At 36.6% G+C, this 18812-nt stretch overlaps 1 protein-coding gene across 3 annotated transcripts in view; it reads right to left on the bottom strand.

Annotated features, from left to right (window-relative positions):
* LOC145998801 (ubiquitin carboxyl-terminal hydrolase 48-like) overlaps nucleotides 1-18812 on the bottom strand; it is a 319266-nt gene that overhangs the window by 255560 nt on the left and 44894 nt on the right. For all 3 annotated transcript variants that reach the window (XM_083135408.1, XM_083135411.1, XM_083135410.1), the window contains exons 12-13: nucleotides 7638-8122; nucleotides 331-455 (exon numbers count right to left, since the gene is read on the bottom strand). In XM_083135408.1, the coding sequence (XP_082991534.1) occupies nucleotides 331-455; nucleotides 7638-8122 (610 nt within the window). The remainder of the gene's footprint in view (nucleotides 1-330; nucleotides 456-7637; nucleotides 8123-18812) is intronic.

The raw sequence follows: 18812 nt of genomic DNA, 5'->3' as shown, positions 1-18812 counted from the left end.
TATGCGTTGCAGTACTATCATGTCACCTCATGCTGTCAGAAGGAACCTGCACCAAACCTGGATACTGGGTGCTACATGCAACTTGGCAGCCTGTACACCAAAAGGTCCAAGATGGCAAATGGAAATGCAGACCCACAGCAACAACTCCTTCCCCCAAACAGGCACAAACCACAATGCACGAGCAGGGCTACACAGGAGATGAGACATCCAGCATCAAATTATCATTCTCTTGTTTTGACATAGCTTCATTACACTTTTTCTTTTGCTAAGGGGCCCAAAATGATCATGTTGTTATTACAGCACTAATGCTAACTAAAAATATATCCATACCTGACACTGTAGACATACTAAGGAATCCTGTGGAAATACTGGAGCATTAGGAAAATATTTCTGCAGTATACGCCACACTTCCTCTTGAATTAACTTCCTGGAACCTGACTCAGCACACAAATTACCTGAAGAATCAGAAAGAGTGAAATGTAGTAGTTGCTACATTTGCTAATGCAAAAATAATTACCGCAATAGAAGAAAACTGACCAAATAATTACTGCAATTAGGTTATTTTGTCAAGAATGCAATAGTATTCAATCACAGTTCAAAAAGAGACCAGCATTTACGTACTATTTAGAAAAAAAATCATGCCATTTCAGTGCCAAAGTGAACAATTTATGTCACCATGTGCAAAAAATCAGATGCTTAAACTAGTTTATAACAGAGAGATTAATATATCTGAATATATTAAATACAGTGGAGATTCAATAGTACATTTTTAGGGGACAAAGGTTAAAAAATTAAAATATGGATAAACATGAAAAATTTACAACATATTACTTTATTGAGACCATGAAGCTTGAATGCAGAACGTTGAAAATCCAGGAAAATAAAATGGAAGTTCCACTGTATTCTTTTAATTATTTTTCTTTGTTTTCTTATGCTTGTAATAACCGTAAACTACAGGAAAATAATTCTATAATGCAAGAAATGCGTACATACAAGAAAAACTATTCCTTTAATTACATAGTGAAACACATCTTGTAAGATAAAACGTTTTGGTCAGCATAATATTTTAATTTAATAATGCGGATATGTCACATTTTCATGTTTTTCAGTGCAGAGATTGCAAATTTGATTGGAGGTGTGAAGCTACAAGTCTTGGATATGAATCCAGACTAATGCATTATTTAGGTTGTCCTCTCATGAACTTCATGAAGTATTCATTTGCATTCATTACAACGTTTAATTTAAATAGTAATTTAAATCACTTTAAATAAATAATGTTCATAAGGATTTTGTAGATATCAGAAACACTTTTGGTGAAAAAAGGACATTAATCTCTTATTAATTTAATGGTGTTTATTAGGCTCTAAGAAAGGAAAAGAAAGGAAACAAAATATATGTACTGATGGGTTGATGCTCATACGAAAGGAAATGTAATATGTAAACTATAAACACACTTAAATTTATCTTGGGTTAAAATTCAATAATATTAACATGCACAAATAGCAAGAAAATTGTGTAAAATATACAAAATACTATAACCTGTCCCAGCTAACTGTAGAGCAGGGCCGCAAATATCAGCAGATGAGGAGGAAAATCGAGTGGCAAAAGCGCAGCGTTGCCTACCGTATGGTCCTGACCGTACATGTACGGACGTACAGTCCAGACCTTAGTCCGTACGCTTAAGGCACGCACGGTTTGTCAAAATTTGCTATTGCAGTTTTATCCCTAATATTTCCCTAAGAAATTCTTAAACCAATCGTACGGACCTGGAGACAAAAATATGGCCCGTTTGCCATGTGCGTTCGGTATTATCCTTTGCAAAAGTTTGCAACGCTGCATAGCGAAGATGGAAATTGGGAGGAAATCAGGTAACTCCCGTCGCCCATTACACAATCCTGTTTTTCCTCACTGTTCATTGGTGGAGCCTTCTTGTGTCACTACTTGGACAGAGACTTGTTCTCGTTCGCCTGGTCTACAGTTAGCTGGCACGGAGTTTAATCATGTTAAACTGTAAATAGTGTCATTATCATTAAACTATAAATACACATGGAAGCTGATATTTTGCAAACTATCATTAAAAAAATACCAAAATTCAGCTACAAAGACTACAAAAAATATTTTAAGTTAAAATTATAGAGTACATTCAGAATGTTTTATTTTCACTGGAAGAAAAGTTACTGAAATTATTATAGTTTCACTAACACATTCAACAAACATTTCCATAGTAGGTTCATGTGTACGGTATGAGAAACAGAAAAATATGTATGATATTGTCAAAATATTTTACAGGGCAGTTATGACCATAGTCATAAATTGAGTTGTTTAAGCCATCAATGTAGGTACAATATTTAAAGGATAATAATATCGCAAATGGCGTATTTGTAGTATCTTAAAAAGTTGTCAATAGATGGCACTGATGTCCTTTTAGCAGCAGTATACGGCTATTCTCGCTTTGTAGCAAACGTTTAAGTAATTTGAACCTTCATAACAATGAGTTTTGTTCCAATATTGAAAGTATTGTTGATAAAATACAATAATAACAAGCAAACAATAGTTTCTAAAACCTAGTTTCTTCGCCAAGTCCAGTAATGTGCAGCTTCATGCAGGACCTGGCCACTCCGGTACTTTGGCTGTTGGAAAGGACATCGAGTGTGACGTCATTGCCCGTTGGTGGTGATTAATGTAACAAATTCTGTAAATCCAATATATATAATTTAATTAATGAGTGTTATAATGTACTTATATTTTATGATGAGTGCTCTGCTATGTTTTGCAGACAGAAGTGCACTGGGTAAAAACTTGTTTCTTACCGTCGCATGTACGCAGAATGAAAAGTGCGGGAAGTGAATGTTCTGGAAAAGCGAGAGCATGGAAGTGTCTTTGTGATAATATTGACGAAAAACAAAGGCGGTGTTTTAGTGGTTTTCATCGCTGTCTGGCATGATTCACAGGAATGATTTAATGTCGGAATATTTGGTGAGAAAAATGGTGTAGTTACAGTCGCCAATCTTTCCATTTAAATCTCAAGAAATGTTAAGTGAAATTGGCTTCGCGTGGGGAAAAGGAAGTCGTTCTTCGGCAGGCATGCTAAGGTAGGAGTATTGTACATTTTAAGCAAAGTAAATTCTTCGTCTACCACACGCAGGATTTCATGGGGAGAAGATATTCGAACATTATCTTTAAATCGCTCTGGATTCATGCTTGAAATGAAGAGAACAAGATGGAATTTTGAGTAGTGACATTGCAATTGATATGACGCGATACAACTGCAGGGCAGTAAAGCACATTTAAACATTTACGAATAGTTTCAGTAAAATAGTGTAACGAAGTTCCTGTTGTAAATATTACCATTGCAAGGTTAATGTTTTTGCTTGCCACATCATGATAATGCAAGGCCAGTAAATTATTTGTTGTAATCAGTATGGTACACGGATGAATACATTGCACGTTATTCGGGCCTATAGAAGTATGCATTAAAGAAATGCAGTAATTATGTACAAGCAGTGATTATGCTAGGTTAGGTACAAACATATTCCTTCTTTGCAACAATCTATCTGAATAAACATCTCGTGTCAAATTTAAGTTTTCTTTCTTGCAAGCATGAGAAGCACGTTGGTACAATTCCAGGTAATAGTGTTATGTTACTTGTACTAATGCATAAGTTGCCTTTCAGATGGTGGGTTCTCCTCGAGCTTGCGGGAATTTAAATTAATTGTGCAGCTGCAGGGTGATCAAAATATTCAACCACAAGGCTGTTTATTCTTACCGGTTGGGGTCAATTTCTTTTTGTGTTCGACATTGATTTTATTAAACTTAAGTCTTAAATATAATAAATTCGCAAGAGCAATTGCAATGTTGCGTGACCATGCGTGGCCTGACGGGTGTGTCCAGAGTACCGTGGTGCGAAATTTTTGAGCTGGCATATAGGGATTGGGACATTGTAGAGTAAGTGTATGAGGACACATAGGGACGGGGAAGCCTCGTTAGCCTAGTCTCGTCATACAGTTTACCAGAAAAATATTTTCCATTAAATATCTATATGTATGGTGCCAAAAACCATGCAAGCAACTTTGAGTGTGCTTTACCTAGGTATTAAAAAAAAAAATTCTAACATGATTTTGGCCACCCTGATTCATTGTCACAGTTAAGGTAGTGAAGTATAAAATTGCTCAAGAAATACAAGGGTTATTACACATTGCATATCCATGCTCATGCAAATATTTCTGTTATATTTACAAGGATCAGAATTACAGTAGCCAAAACTAAAAAAAATACTTGCATTTTATGACTTATGACTGCTAATTTCAAACACACTGATCAACACTAAAGATACATATTTGTAAGGGATTTTCCATTTTTTATGACATGTTGTTGAGGAACTTTAAGGCATTCTCACTGAATATCAGAGAATTCGAGAGTCTCTTGGCATTTTAAATTTACCAAAAGGTATTACTTTGTGCTTCACAAAAACAGTAACATTTGATTTGTGTGTTATTTTATATTGTTTTTAATTTCACTATGTTAACTAACCATGATGATAATGATTAATACTGACTTAAGACACAATTTCCTGTGTCAGTGGGGTGTAATGGAGTGACTCTTTCAAAAGGTACACTCCAATGCTGGAGGACAAATGACCTATGACCTCTGCAAGGCTGTATTTTGTCCTCGGTTTTGTTCTTACATGTACTGAGTGCACCTTTACAGCCTCAGTTTTGACCTAGGTACGGAGATTTTGGTGCTCACAAATAAGTGTTGATTCTAGCAATGCTATGGGGCTTGACCCTATATGTGATATAGCCTAAGTGCAGTTGCACCCAAAAGTCTTATTTCAATCAATAAATAAATCGTGGGGGAAGTAACCTTCCTAACATACTTATTCCAAAGCTAAATGAAAACTTTATCACCCACTTTTGTGTAGCTTTCAGTTGAAGCAGAAGACTGGAACTATTGTACTGAACAACTGACAGAAATCCTTCAACAGAAAGGAAATTGTGGTAGTACATGTTGTTTTGGTGTTGCACGTGTAGGTTTCATATTCATTAACAGAAAAAGGATTTGCTGCAAGTCTATCAGATGTTGACAAATTGGCTAGTTGTACGTTATACATGTATCAAAGTACCTTGCACATATTGTAACATGCCATGAAAGCATATGGGGGGATGTGAAGGTAAGAATCAACACAATCACAATCATTGCAATTTTGGAGGTGATGTGATCAGCACCATGCTCTGGCTACCTTTACAACTTTCATAAATCTAGTGCTATGTACGTTCAGTAAATGAATTGGCATGTGTAAACGGAAGGCTAGGGACAGAACTCTAGCACTTGTGCAGTACTATGAGATGGCTGGAGAAAACCCAACATGATATTGTACATATATCAAGTCAGTGATGAAAGCTGATTCTTGCAATGAGGCTTAACCTTTAGGAAACAGAGCCTCGTGCTAGTGTATTCCCATCGAAGCTGGCACATTTTCAAGTGGGCATTTTTCAAACTTACCGCGAAGTACAAAAAAAAAATGTAGCTCAAGAACTAATTGTCGTAGAAATATGAAATCAGTTTTGTTTTCTTTCTTAAAGAAAGGGTTTTTAGCGATGGTAAAATTTATACATTCTGCTTCCCAATAATTAGTGTTAAAGGAAGAACAATATTGAAACTTTTCAAAAAAATTTGACCCCTGTCCCCCCCTAATAGACCCTACTGAATTAAAAAAATGTAGTGTGTAGTGGTGGTACATTCCTACAACCGTGCAAAGTTTCGTTGAAATCAGACTGATACTTGTTGGCTAAAAAATAACATTGAATACAGCATGAGTGTTGCCAGCTTATGGAACAATTTTTGAAATTTGTCTTGTATCGTTGGTCCTGTGGATGCTGGATGGACCAAATTTGGAGGGAAGCACAGCAAAAGACCCCTCTACAAGGATATGTAACGCCCTTGCTGCAAATTGCAGGGGAGGGGGGGGGGGAAATTGTAAGTTGTGTAACGAAGTGGGATTTTTAACGTGTTTGTGAGTCATGCCTGTGTTCACACGGCCTTTTAGATCAGTTCTTGACTTGTTTGTGTTAAGCCCAGTGTTCAATGGCTTTTTCGATCAGTGGTTTACAGTTGGGAACATGGTAATTTTACGTACGTGGGACCAGATGACCAAATGTTCTTTTTTACTCTTTTCTACCCAGCCCTACCATAAATTCCAAAATCCTTGTCATATCTGACGCGGATAAGGTGAAGTTACACTGGCCTAGTTTGGTAACCTGATGAAGGGATCAGTGGAATCCTGAAACATTGTTTTCGTTAAAATCAATACTCACTAACGTAAGTACCTTTCCGTATCTACATTTTATTGTATACTAACTTATTCAACGTAAGTCGCACGAGCACTAAATATGAATATTGTCAATAGTTTAATCAACTTACGTAGCCATGAAACTATTGATAATATTTAGACAACAGCAAAAGCAAACCACGTGAAGATTCACGTGAATGCCCCTACAAGGAAATCTAAGCATATGTAATTTTTCAAAATTTGGAATATCATAGTCGTTTTTCAAAAGAAGAGGAAAATTTGAAGAAAGCTGCCCTGGTGTTGTTGGTCAAAGACCCAGCCGAGCCTTAACAGAGCAACATCAAATATACAAAATAATGATAATAATTGAAATTGATAAACTGTTCTTAGGCAGCTTTCAGACCGAACCGACAGGCAACACATGTTGCTGAAAATGAGCTAATCAACAACGTTTTACATTGTGCTGTGTGGTTTTTACGCACACAGCTGCAAAATGGAAAGTATATGTGTAAAAGTTTGGCCAGGGAAGCCAACGGTTGCTTTCCGCTGCGATGCCAAGGGTCCCAGGTTCGAATCCCGCTCGAGCTTGGTTGTTTGTGAATGTCCATTCATCAATTTCATCATTTCATTTCATCACTTATCCCAATCTTCGCAAATTAGCCAAGAGGCACAAAACGCGAAGTAAAATAAACTAAATCAATCAATCAAACCAACAGTTGCTTTTCCTCAACGGCTTCCCTGTTTGAAAGGTAACAATAGGACTTTGCCCCGGTGGTTGGGGGCAGGTAGGTTGTCAGAGGTAAAAATAGTGGGTTCCGACTTGTTACGGACTTTTAGATCTCAGAAAGGAAAGTGGCCGTCCCTCAATGGATTAAGACAGTTTTATGGATGCATCGGTACACACAGAGAGTAAGCACTGTATGTGTAGGGACCTCTGCGTGATAAACTGCAGGGGCAGGTTAGTGCTATGCTAAATAGTGCGCTCATAGAGTGAAGTCTTGATAAATGCATTTCTCTGTCTGATGGGGCAAAAGGCAACTTAGAGCATGTGTTATTGGATCTGTAATGGAAAGATGTATATACAGAGTAGGGAAGCTATGTGTAAAATAAACTGTACCTACAAAAGAAATATGTGAGACGTAATTCCTCATAACCAAGTTCTGTAGCAGCATGACAGGCCACACAAGCCTGTGTTCAATTGGTAAAATCCTCAAGAGACACATGTCGTGTGTTGCTTGTCACTTGGGAGTGAAATCTCCATCACTTTTACACAACATGAAGACCTTATAGTAAATTAAAATTAAAATTTGCTTCAAATATTCATTGAAGCATCATCAGAAAAACTTACCATGATTACACAGAATATCTTCATTAAATCCTTGGTGTTCCTCATCATCTTCTTCATCCTCTGCACTTTTTGTACTTTCAACACTTTCAGTATCCTTTTTATTATTCGCCCCATTGTACACTTGTTCACAATTCTCTGTTGCAGAAGTGACATCTTCAGAATTACCTAGCAATTTTGACCTTAGTTTCCTTCCCAAGTCTGCCACATTTACTTCCACACTGTTGACACCACATGCTTCGTTCTCAACATCTTCCCTGTTGTCAACTTCCATTGGTGTGCTAGTAATTTCATGCACTTGTACATGGTCATCAGTTCCATTCATCACTACAGGACTTCTAGCTTCATTCTCACTATCACTTGCACTCTCATCCTCGCGTTTCTCTTTTGTTGTAGAACTGCAAGACAGATCCTCATCGTAACTTTCAAGAACTAAACGCCGCCAACATTTTAACGACTGCTTACCAACCCAATACAATGGCTGGTTCCTGAAAAATGTAAACAAAAATTTATTAACAAATTATTAGGACTGAGTCAATATTTACTTATATTATTTATGCCGATACATCGGAAACTACGGGCAGGATTTTATTTACTGATAATGGTCAATACAGGCTGTTTCATAATTCTCTCCAGGATTTTAAATTGATGTAATCTTGCTCGTATGCGGTACACTGTCTTAGGCGATGGCACCAGCCTACCTGTTCGTTTTACGTCTGTCGAGAAAACAAGGGAGGACATATCCAACATTTGTAAGGAGGGTTAAAAATTTCGATATTTACTCTCTTCACTGACGTGCTCTCATCCCCGTGGGCGAGTTGGCCTCTGAGCAACAGACTTCCGAAATCTTGGAGGGAATTAAGAAACAACCTGTACTTTTTTGGTGTTTTACTTTTTCGCTGGGTTTGCAAAAATGTCAAGTAACACTTTAACAGTGTCTAATTATCCTGAATATTGTTAAAAATTCGAGGTTTCCATTTATTTTGCACCAATATTGTGTGGAAAAACTATTTTTATGATTACATAAGACGTATTTTAATATTCCGGTGTAATTATTGAATATTTTTAAGAAAAACTCTGATCAATTGATGCTTATAATTAAAATGCAATACTTACATACTAATATTAATCAATAATTTGAACAACTTTTAATAATTACAATTTCCAAGCATTGGTGTCGTTATCAGTTGAGTATCGGCATCAGTTGATTATCGGCATGGGTATAGGTTAAAAGTGGTATCGGCTCATCACTACAAATTATCCAATCAACGTGGACATGATCATTATTATGTAATTAGTAACCTGATATATCAGTTTCAATAGTTATATACTTTTAGCTTTACAGATGAACACGGAATTGATTATTGTTAGCAAAATTGATTATCAAAATAGATCATGGAAGAACAACAGGAGCCTCTGTAATAAATGAAGGACTAAGACAATTTTGAGTTTTTTTATTTGAATTTAAAATTTTGGGTGCGTCAGCACGTAGGCTATTTTGCACCCGTCACTTGATACGGGGTCCAGCCCCTTACCAGAACTAAAATAACATAGCTGTAATGTCGTGTCGTAACTAAAATATTAAAATATTCTGACTGGTTAAAAGCTGAGGCTGTAAAGAGGCACTCAGCACACACAAGGACAAAACACAGGACAACACAAAAAATTATACTGGTCCTGGGGCCAGTCGCCAGAGCCGCGTTCGTTTGCAAAATGCACTCCAGGGTGTGTACTATGTGGAAGTGAGGCAAGGTTGACAATTGGGTATACTACGTGGAAGGTCACCCCTTACACCTCAAGGATTAAGGCAAGGATGTGGTATTTCTCCATTATTATTTATTCTGTACCTTGATAATATAATTCAGGAATGGAAATGTTTAAAGCCCTCAAGAATATATATTGATGGAAACACAATATTACGAACACAGGGTAACTACGATTTTTTTATTATGAAATTCCATGACATTGCCAGGTTTTACAGTCCAAAAATGAAATTTTTCCAGACATGTTTATAGTTATGATTTTTGCTTTTCAACTTTGTGTTTTTCAATTAAATATATAATCCATTAATTATTATTAATATTCACTTTCACAACTTTTTCTATCAAATTTCATGCTACACGCACAAGAACACGTGAAAATTCGAAGAATGAAATGTAAAATTACAATCAGCATCAAATGTATTGGGTGCTACAATCACGTGCATCTAGCCTTCAGGCTAAGGTAACACAGGTACATTATTTCACCATAACAGATCTCCACAATATATAAAAAAAAAACAGAAAAAGTTCATAAACAACATCATCATCATCATCCCTTGCAGTTTCCTGCCTCTGGCTGGTCGGCATAGCCTCTCAATTTTTAATGGTCTTCCACCATTCCTCTCTTTCCACGGTGTTCCAATCATGTTCTCTTCTCCTAATACTATCCGCTCTCTGCTCTTTCCACAGACATCTTGGTCTCCTCCTTGGCCTTACGCCCACTCCTTGTGCATTGTAAGCTCTTACTGGTAGTCTTTCTGCATCCATCCTCTTCATGTGTCCGAACCATCTCATCTGTGCCTGATCTATCCTGTCCTGAAGCTTCACCACACCCACTGACGGGTTCGATCTCCTCATTCCTTATTCTATCCCTTCTAGTCTTCCCCAATATACTCCTTTAAAATTTCATTTCCACTGCCTGCATCTTTCTTTTGTCTCTCTCTGTCATTGTCCAAGTTATTGGCACATAGTATGCATTATATATTACCTTCTTGCATTTCATAGGTACATCCCTCATATAAATCCTCGAACACTTTGATATAGTCTGCCAGCAATTTGTCCTCTTCTGTTTACCTCCTCGCCTATTCTTCCACTTCTCTCAATTATGCTTCCTACATATTTGAAGCTCTCCACTACCCTCAACTCTTCCGTTTCACTTTTCTTGCTTGTCCTTCCACATACCTTTTTGGCTGCCTCTACTAATTCCGTTTTAAATCTTATCCATTCTGTTTCTACTCCTTTGGGTTCATCTCTTGGCACTTTTGTTCACAATATTTCTTGATATTTCTTTATCATCATCTTATCCTTCTCTCTTTTATTTTCCATCTCCTCACATCTACTAGCAGAGGTCGGTAGTAGCATGTTACTGTAGCTAGCTACAAAATTTGTAGCTATAGCTGTAGCAGCACTACATTTTTTAAATTGTAGCTGTAGCTGTAGCATCGCTACAAAATTCTTGTAGTTTCTAGCAAAAATCGCCTCGCTACAGCTACTTTTCTTGTCAGAGTTTTGAGGTAAATGTTTACGTGGCAACAGTGTTTAGCAGAGGAGAAGAAGAAGAAATGTTGCCATGCAACTGTGCAGCGCGATAACTTCGTTGTATGTTCCTAAAGGGAAAAGTATAAATAAAAGTCTTTGGTCTCTCATTCTCATTTGATTACTTTGTTTGTTAGACGTAGTTGAAGCTCGGGAGCCCGTTAATATTGTGTATCGCCATTGTTTTATAGTACCACGTGTTTTAATAATGAGTGATACCGAGTGTGAAGAATATGGAAGCAAACCATGCGAAAAGTTACCATGGAATGAATGCAATAAGTTCTTTACTTTCAAGAAGACAGAGAAAAATGGAAATTTTATTGCAAGCTGTAATCTTTGCTGCATAGGAAACGAATTGTCGGTAACGAAGACCAGCAAATAGAAATGAAAATTCACTTACAGGTTAAGTGTAAAATTAAAGGATAATATAATAATGAAAGGGGGGAGATAAGCTGATCATATGATTCATTACAATTTCTTGAAAGTGTGTAAATGTAGAAATAATGCAATTACATGCCACGTTGTTAACATTTACCATGCAATTATAAATGTTAAACTGCTGGTGCTATTTGGATGGTCTTTCTAACAAAGGCATGTAGGTAGTGCTCACCAAGGTCGGAAAGTGGTTTGTTTCATTAAATAGTATGACTTCTATCCAATGTATTACTTTGGAAGGATTAATTGAAGCATGCGAAAGTTTCGGAAATAAGTTTTTAAAATTGTGCAGAATGTGTACCTAGTTTTAGTTGAAGAAAGCTCCAACTGTGCACCAATTTCGTACTGGAAAGTAATTTCCAAAGTTTCCGTGCTCATAAAATTGAGGTGTGTGTGTGAACCTCAACTTGGAAATAGCAAGACCCGAATATGCTTATCTAACAACCTACTGGCTTGGCCGAATAATTTTCTCATGAATATAGTAATATTTTGGGCCTATTCTGCCATTTTATGTGTAATTTATTAGGTTCGTGCAAATTGTAAAATGTATTGTTTTTTCCAACCTTTGTGAAGAGCACAAAATATTGTAGACCATTTACGAAATGTTTGGTGCTTGGAATTTTGATCGACGTCCTTAATCGAAGTTATTTTTTCCCCCTGCTTAAATAAGCATTTTTAAAGGGATTGCAGAGAATTGCACAGTGCAAAAATTGAAATTTACAGTTCAATACATTTTTTCACTAATCAGGAGCTACTACAATGTGGAGCTCTTAAGTCAGTGTGGTGTTCAGCTGTTCATTGTCATTTAATATCATGCACGTGTAATTGATTGAGTTGGTGTTTTAAGTCCACTTTATGCACAGTAAGGCTAATCGGGACTGCACCTACAGTTTAAAGTAGGATCCAAACCACTATGTTCCTCCACCGGGAATCGAACCTGGGACCCCTTGATTACAAGGTGACGACGCTACCACTGCGCCATCGGGGAGGCCTCATGCACATGTGATATGACCACAAACAACATAAAAAAATGGCCACGACTATTTTCACCGGGTGGTGAGAATAGCATATAAGTCTATTTTCACCAGGTGCTGCTAAACAACAGCTTATGGGGCTATCTTTACCAGCAAAAGTAATTACCTGACCATAGCATTGTAGGGTGCAAGTTCCCTTTTTTTTATTGCGATTTCATCATGCTACGAATGCAATTTTTATATGGTTCGATTTACCTCTGTTAACACATACTGCGGAGTTTTAGCGATTACTTAAGATTTTGATCAATGTATGCTTTCATAGTTATGTTAGGTGGGCCAGATTTGGTTCTCTTAGCATAAAAATAAAGCCCCTAACTTCCGATTTACTTCTACATTAATTCCCACTAGTCTACAATACTTAACAGTCGCTTGACAATGGAAAATACATTGTCCTTGGGAAGTATGCATGCTTGCAAAAGGTAACTTAAGTTTTTTTTTAAACATAAATAACATTTTTTCTAAATCCAAACAGTGCTCATTATGTTAAGAAAAGGTTCAAATTTCGAGTGATAATAATTGCCAAAATTCTATGATAATTAGTCTTCCTGCTAGGAGAATTTGAAAACAAAAGATCATAAAACAATGTGAACCGTTACCCACATTGTAATCAAGGAGTCCCAAGTTCGATACCCGGTGGAGGCACATTGTGGTTCAGATTCCATTTTAAAATGTAGGCCCACTCCCGATTAGCCTAACTGTGTTTAAAGTGGACTTAAAATCTCATTGGCAGTAGTACTTAAGTTACTGCTAAGGAGTTAATTTAAATTAAAAATTGGTGCAGCTACTACTGTCACAAAGTAGTGAGAATAGCAGAAAGTGTTAAGACCAGAAATTACATGATCTGGTGTTGGGAAGTATTTACAGAAATAATTTTAATGCTAACGGCCCTAAAAGTGACCTGCCTAACCTAACAACAAAAGCATTAAGGAATGCAATACCAGTGGCATCTCGTCCCTTGGGGCTTCCGGGGCTTAGCCCCTAAAGAAAAACGGACGTATTCACGTAATTATCAATCAACATAACGCATAACTATCACACAGTCTTTTAAAAGGCAATTTTTACCCACGTAAATTCATTGTCTGTTGCAATAGATACAACAGCGCTCCTAGCAGCATTGATGTCAATTATCGTTTTACGGGGCACGTCGCAAAGGAAGGCGTGGCCTACACCCACCTACGCTACAGTGAAGGTCACATGCTAGCAGAGAGAGGAGGGAAGAGTGCAATGGATTTGAGTGCTGATTCGGGGCTAGCTCCGTTGCATCACGTTCGATCGCACATGTTGTTCTGTAGTAGTTTGGTGGCTTTCATTCGCTATGTTTGAGTGAGTTTGGCAGGGTTGATGTTCGAACACAAATTGATGAAGGACATTGGCTGTCAATTACAAGACACAATGAATTTGTCCGGAAAAATAGGCATACATTAAATAGGATTATCGATTGCTTAAAATTCTGTGTCAACATGAACTTGCTCTACGAGGACATAATGAAAAAAGAACAATCTTTAAACAATCTTCACAGATTTATTATCCCTTCATAGAAGAGGGAAAACTAAAGAGGGAACTTCGTGTTCTTTATTGTAGTGAAGAGTTGAAAAACATAAACTCTATCAGTAGATTGCATTCATTTTTTTATTTAAAATTATTTACAGGGTACCTTTTCAGAAACAGTAAAAATGACAAACATAGTTTTAATAACTCCAGTGTCAACAGCTGAATCTGAACGATGTTTCAGCACATTGAAGCATATTAAAACCTGCTTAAGAAATGCAATGGGACAAGACAGACCAAATGTCTTGGCACTTGCTTACAATAGAGATAGAATACATTTCAAACAAAGAGGGCTTCAACGAAAAAGTAATAACAAAATTTGCTGAGCAGAAGAACAGGAGTCAACGTTCGTAGAAAGGTATGTTTCACAACAATACCTGTTTCTTTTGTAATAATGTGAATTGTCATTATATTTTAAATTCTTTAAAAAAATAAGTCCAGTTTTGTAGTTTAGAAGAAGATAAATACCCATTTTTTTGTAATTCATGTAATTTGTCATTACATTTTAAATTCTTTCAAAAAAGTAAGTCCAGTTTTGTAGTCTAGAAGAAAAAAATACCTTTTTTGTAATTCATGTGAATTGTCATTATACAGCGTGTCCACAATGAGACTCCAACATTTTGAAAGTCTATAACTTTTTCATTTCAGATTGTACAGCTGTGATTCCGGAAGAAGCAGAAGCAGAAACTCAAAAAGTTTATGTGGTAACGTTTTAGTGCGCGCAATAGCCGTAGTGGTGCTGCAACAATCGATTGTTTGAAAATGGAGGTTCCAAACGAGCGTGCACAGGTTCTGTGGTGGTATGCAGAAACAAAATCAGTTATTCAAGTGCAACGAAACTTTCTTCATGTGTACAATAAGGATCCTCCGACATTCAAGACTATCAAGAAGTGGTGCGATCAGTTTTTGGCGACCGGCAATGTTTTGAAAGGACACGGTGGTGGTAAACCTACGGCATGAAATCGACCAAGGCACCCATGTACAAGTGCACTGAACTGAATTTTGTGAGTTACACTGAAAACCTGATGAGTTACATTATCATTTTTATGTATAGTGATTATAGTACACCAAACTGATTTCGTTTCTGCATACCACCACACAGCCTGTGCACGCTCGTTTGGAATCTCCATTTTCAAACAATCGATTGTTGCAGTGCCACTACGGCTATTGTGCGCACTAAAACGTTACCACATAAACTTTTTGAGTTTCTGCTTCTGCTTCTTCCGGAATCACAGCTGTACAATCTGAAATGAAAAAGTTACAGACTTTCAAAATGTTGGAGTCTCATTGTGGACACGCTGTATTTTAAATTCTTTAAAAAATAAGCCCCGGCCAAATTTGAGGCCACGAGACGCCACTGTGCAATACCCCTTCATACTTACGTCATGTGACATATTACCAGTACCAATTCATATTAGAACACCTTGTGGTATTATTCAAACTTCATAGTGTGCAGAAAAATTACTTCTTGTTGTTGTCAATACGAAAATAAAAGCATGCTGACATAAGCTTCTTACACATCAACAACTAAAGAATGCACACATACATGTAGTAGGCCAGGTTGGAGATCATACACATGTGCCGTTTAAATTCTGGGGAAAATAGTTCAAAAGCTAGCTTCACCACCTGGTGAAAATAGTAACTCCATAAAAAAAATATATGTATAGAGAGCCTAACATAACTGCCTAACCTCATAAGATGAACAAAAATGTTGAAAAAAAATATATACATAACTAAATGATCACTTTCTTGTAGTTGAAAGATCTTCCTGCCCCTCCAATACTTATCTCTCAGGGCAGAAGAACTTGTAGTGAAAATGTTGAGACTGTGAGTAAAGTGTACAGATAGGTATCTGAGTAGCCATAGCCTGGAATGATGTTGGAAGTGACATTTTCTCATTACCTGATTTCACAAACTTGGAGACATTTGTATTACTTTATGAATCTGGGGTCATGAATTTTTCATGTTTTTTTAGCAAGAGGTGTGGGTTGTTGTTTTTTTTGGAAAACATGAGCAGAAGTTGGGAGATTTGAATAAATCCATACAATCAAGCAGAAAGAGAAAATTACAGATCTGTGATAGCAACCAGCGGCAGAAGCAGTTAAAATTAAGCAGCCTCCGAGATCGAAAATTCTCCTTTTCAGGTGAGTTATTTGTCAGAGCATATTGATGTTTGTGATTTCTATTTTGGTTTTCATCATTCTTAAACCACTCATGAGTGACTGTAACTCTGATGAATGAAAAGAATAAAAGAGACAATCACATCCATGCTTTACCCACAATCCAAACCAAGTGATGAAGCAGGGTGGCTACTCACCAGAAATTCTGGGAATTATACAGGAATATTTTGTTCCAGGAATTATGTGCGCATTCTACGTGAATTTTTCTCCGTAGACACGAAAAATTGCAACTTTCGTTAATCCAAATGAATTCCTACATTCACAAATGCCCCTAGGCAAGTTTTTTGAAGTTTAGTTTTTATTTTTATCGAGGAAGGAAAATAAAAGAAAGCTGTGTAGAAAAAACACAGAATTCTCAATACTTTTACTTTTTTAGTGTCCTTTGCTAAACAATCTGACACATGAAAGTTTATTGAGAGGTAAGATATCTTGAAGTCTGATTAGGTAAGACTGAGTTTGAAATTCTTATATCCAATTAACAATTTTTCCTAGATAGTATATTCCATAACAATTGTTACGTGAGTTTGTAGATGTATTTAGAGTCTTGAGTATGAGACATGGCAAATGTAAAGTAAAATTTAATATTTTAAATAGTATATATACCGTATAATTAATACAGAAGTTTGGATTCATTGGAATCACACACTCTTCATATTGTTAATATATTTATTGAGGGGCGGTAGTATGTAAGGTTGGAATAGAGAAAACCTCTGCTTGCATCCTTGCATTTTTGGGAAGTTTGCCTTGAAAACCGGGAATTATACTTGAATTTTTTCATGTCCTAGAGTGGCAACCCTGTGAAGTAGCATGCTAATGATAGCAAATTCGCCATACAGACTTGCAATTTAATGATTTTCTTTTTACAATTCTTTTGTCTTCAACACAATTTTGCCATACATAGATTAGTTGAATACTGATATTAAAACTTTTAATTAATTCTTAATCATTCATGGCATTAATCAAATTTCATATCCTTCCATTTGTGGGGGAAAACAAAGAGACTGTAGACAATAAGTTGCTTGAGTGGATAGTAGATGGGTTGCATCCATTCTCTGAGGTGGGCAGACCATCGTTCAACGACTTATGAAAGTCTTTAACGAAAAAGAAGTTGATGTGCTCTTCGACATTAAAGAAAAAGTTGGGAGAGCAATATGAAAGAATGAAATCTTCAATGCTAAATGAATTTGAGAAGATCACTTTTGTCTCAGCAACAGCAGATTGTTGGACTGAACGTCATAGGTCTTTGCTAGGAATAACCTTCCACTAGTTAGATCTACTGTGTCTAGAGAGGAAATTTGCTGCTCTTGCATGTCGTCTCATAGCAAGCCATACTTACGATGTTTTGGCAAAAGAGCTGCAGGACATATTTATCAGATACCACATTCACAACAAAGTAGTGGGTGTGGTAACTGATAATGGATCAAACTTCGTGAAAGCCTTCAAGGAGTTTTCTGCAAGTGAGCCGGAGGACAGCCAAGAGTCGGATGTGCCACCACACAATGCAAAAACAGCTTCATACATGTCTGATTGTACCGAATGCAACACGGTGGAATTCTGCTGTATGTCAGCACTTTACAAACATGAGGAGAAAGTGCATGCAATTTGTGATGCAATTGGCCTGTGCAGATTTTCTTCACTTGAGATTGAATTTTTGAAGGTAGGTGCGATATGATAAAATTACTTATGTAGTTGGCACTCATTTCATACTGTTAACTTATTCAGTCCTTGCAAAGTGTACTTGCAAACTGGTATAATATTCTTATTTTTTGCTTTCTTCAATTATTGTAGTGTACTTTTTAGTTTTCCAAAGTGCAGAACTTGCATAATATTTTTCTCTTAAATTTTAAGTGATGCATACACTTGTGTGCCAGAATCAGAAGATTTTTTTATTTTATTTTGTGGAGATTATTTAGAAAATGTTTGCTGTGTTTTTCCAAAATGGATTTCCTTTGAATGATATGCTACATTTAAAGTACATGAAGGAATCACAACTATGAATTGTTTTAATATTATTTTGCACAAACACCATTTTTCATTGCTACAACAAACATTATATTTGCAAATGAATACATTAATTCCTACAATGTTTTAAAATACTGTACATTCTATTTTTGAGGGAATATGCTGAGGTTACACAACCATTAGCCAAAGCAATTGACATTCTCCAGGGAGACAAAAAGGTGTCCATTTGCTATCTCCTTCCCACACTCAAACCAACTTCTCCAGATACTTGAATTTAAATTGGACTCCGGAGATCTAGTACAATGTGGTGCCTTTGCCAGAGCTATTGTGGATGGTTTGAAGCAACTGTTTGCAGGCATTTTATGGGATAAAGATATGGTGTTAGTTGCTTGTTTCCATCCAGGGTATGAAGTTATCTGGAATCTGCAGTCTCTTTTATATCTTGATTATTCACATGAAAGATGCATGATGTTTCACTTTACATAACAAAACATCAACTTTGTTAACTTCTTTATAAGATAACAATTACATGCTTTCATATGCATACAAATTCAGAATATGATGGTCCCAAACCTGTGGAGATTGATTGATTGATTGATATGGTGGTTTAAGTCCACTTTATGCACAGTAAGGCTAATCGGGACTGGACCTACGGTTGAAAGTGCGATCCGAACCACTATGTGCCTCCACCACAAACCTGTGGAGAGACTGAACAGTTACAGC

Source organism: Lepisma saccharinum, chromosome 14 (assembly GCF_977018435.1).
Source record: "Lepisma saccharinum chromosome 14, izLepSacc3.1, whole genome shotgun sequence".
In the NCBI taxonomy this organism is placed as follows: domain Eukaryota; kingdom Metazoa; phylum Arthropoda; class Insecta; order Zygentoma; family Lepismatidae; genus Lepisma; species Lepisma saccharinum.
The sequence above is the reverse complement of the archived record's forward strand: the minus strand, read 5'-3'. Positions and strand labels throughout refer to the sequence as shown.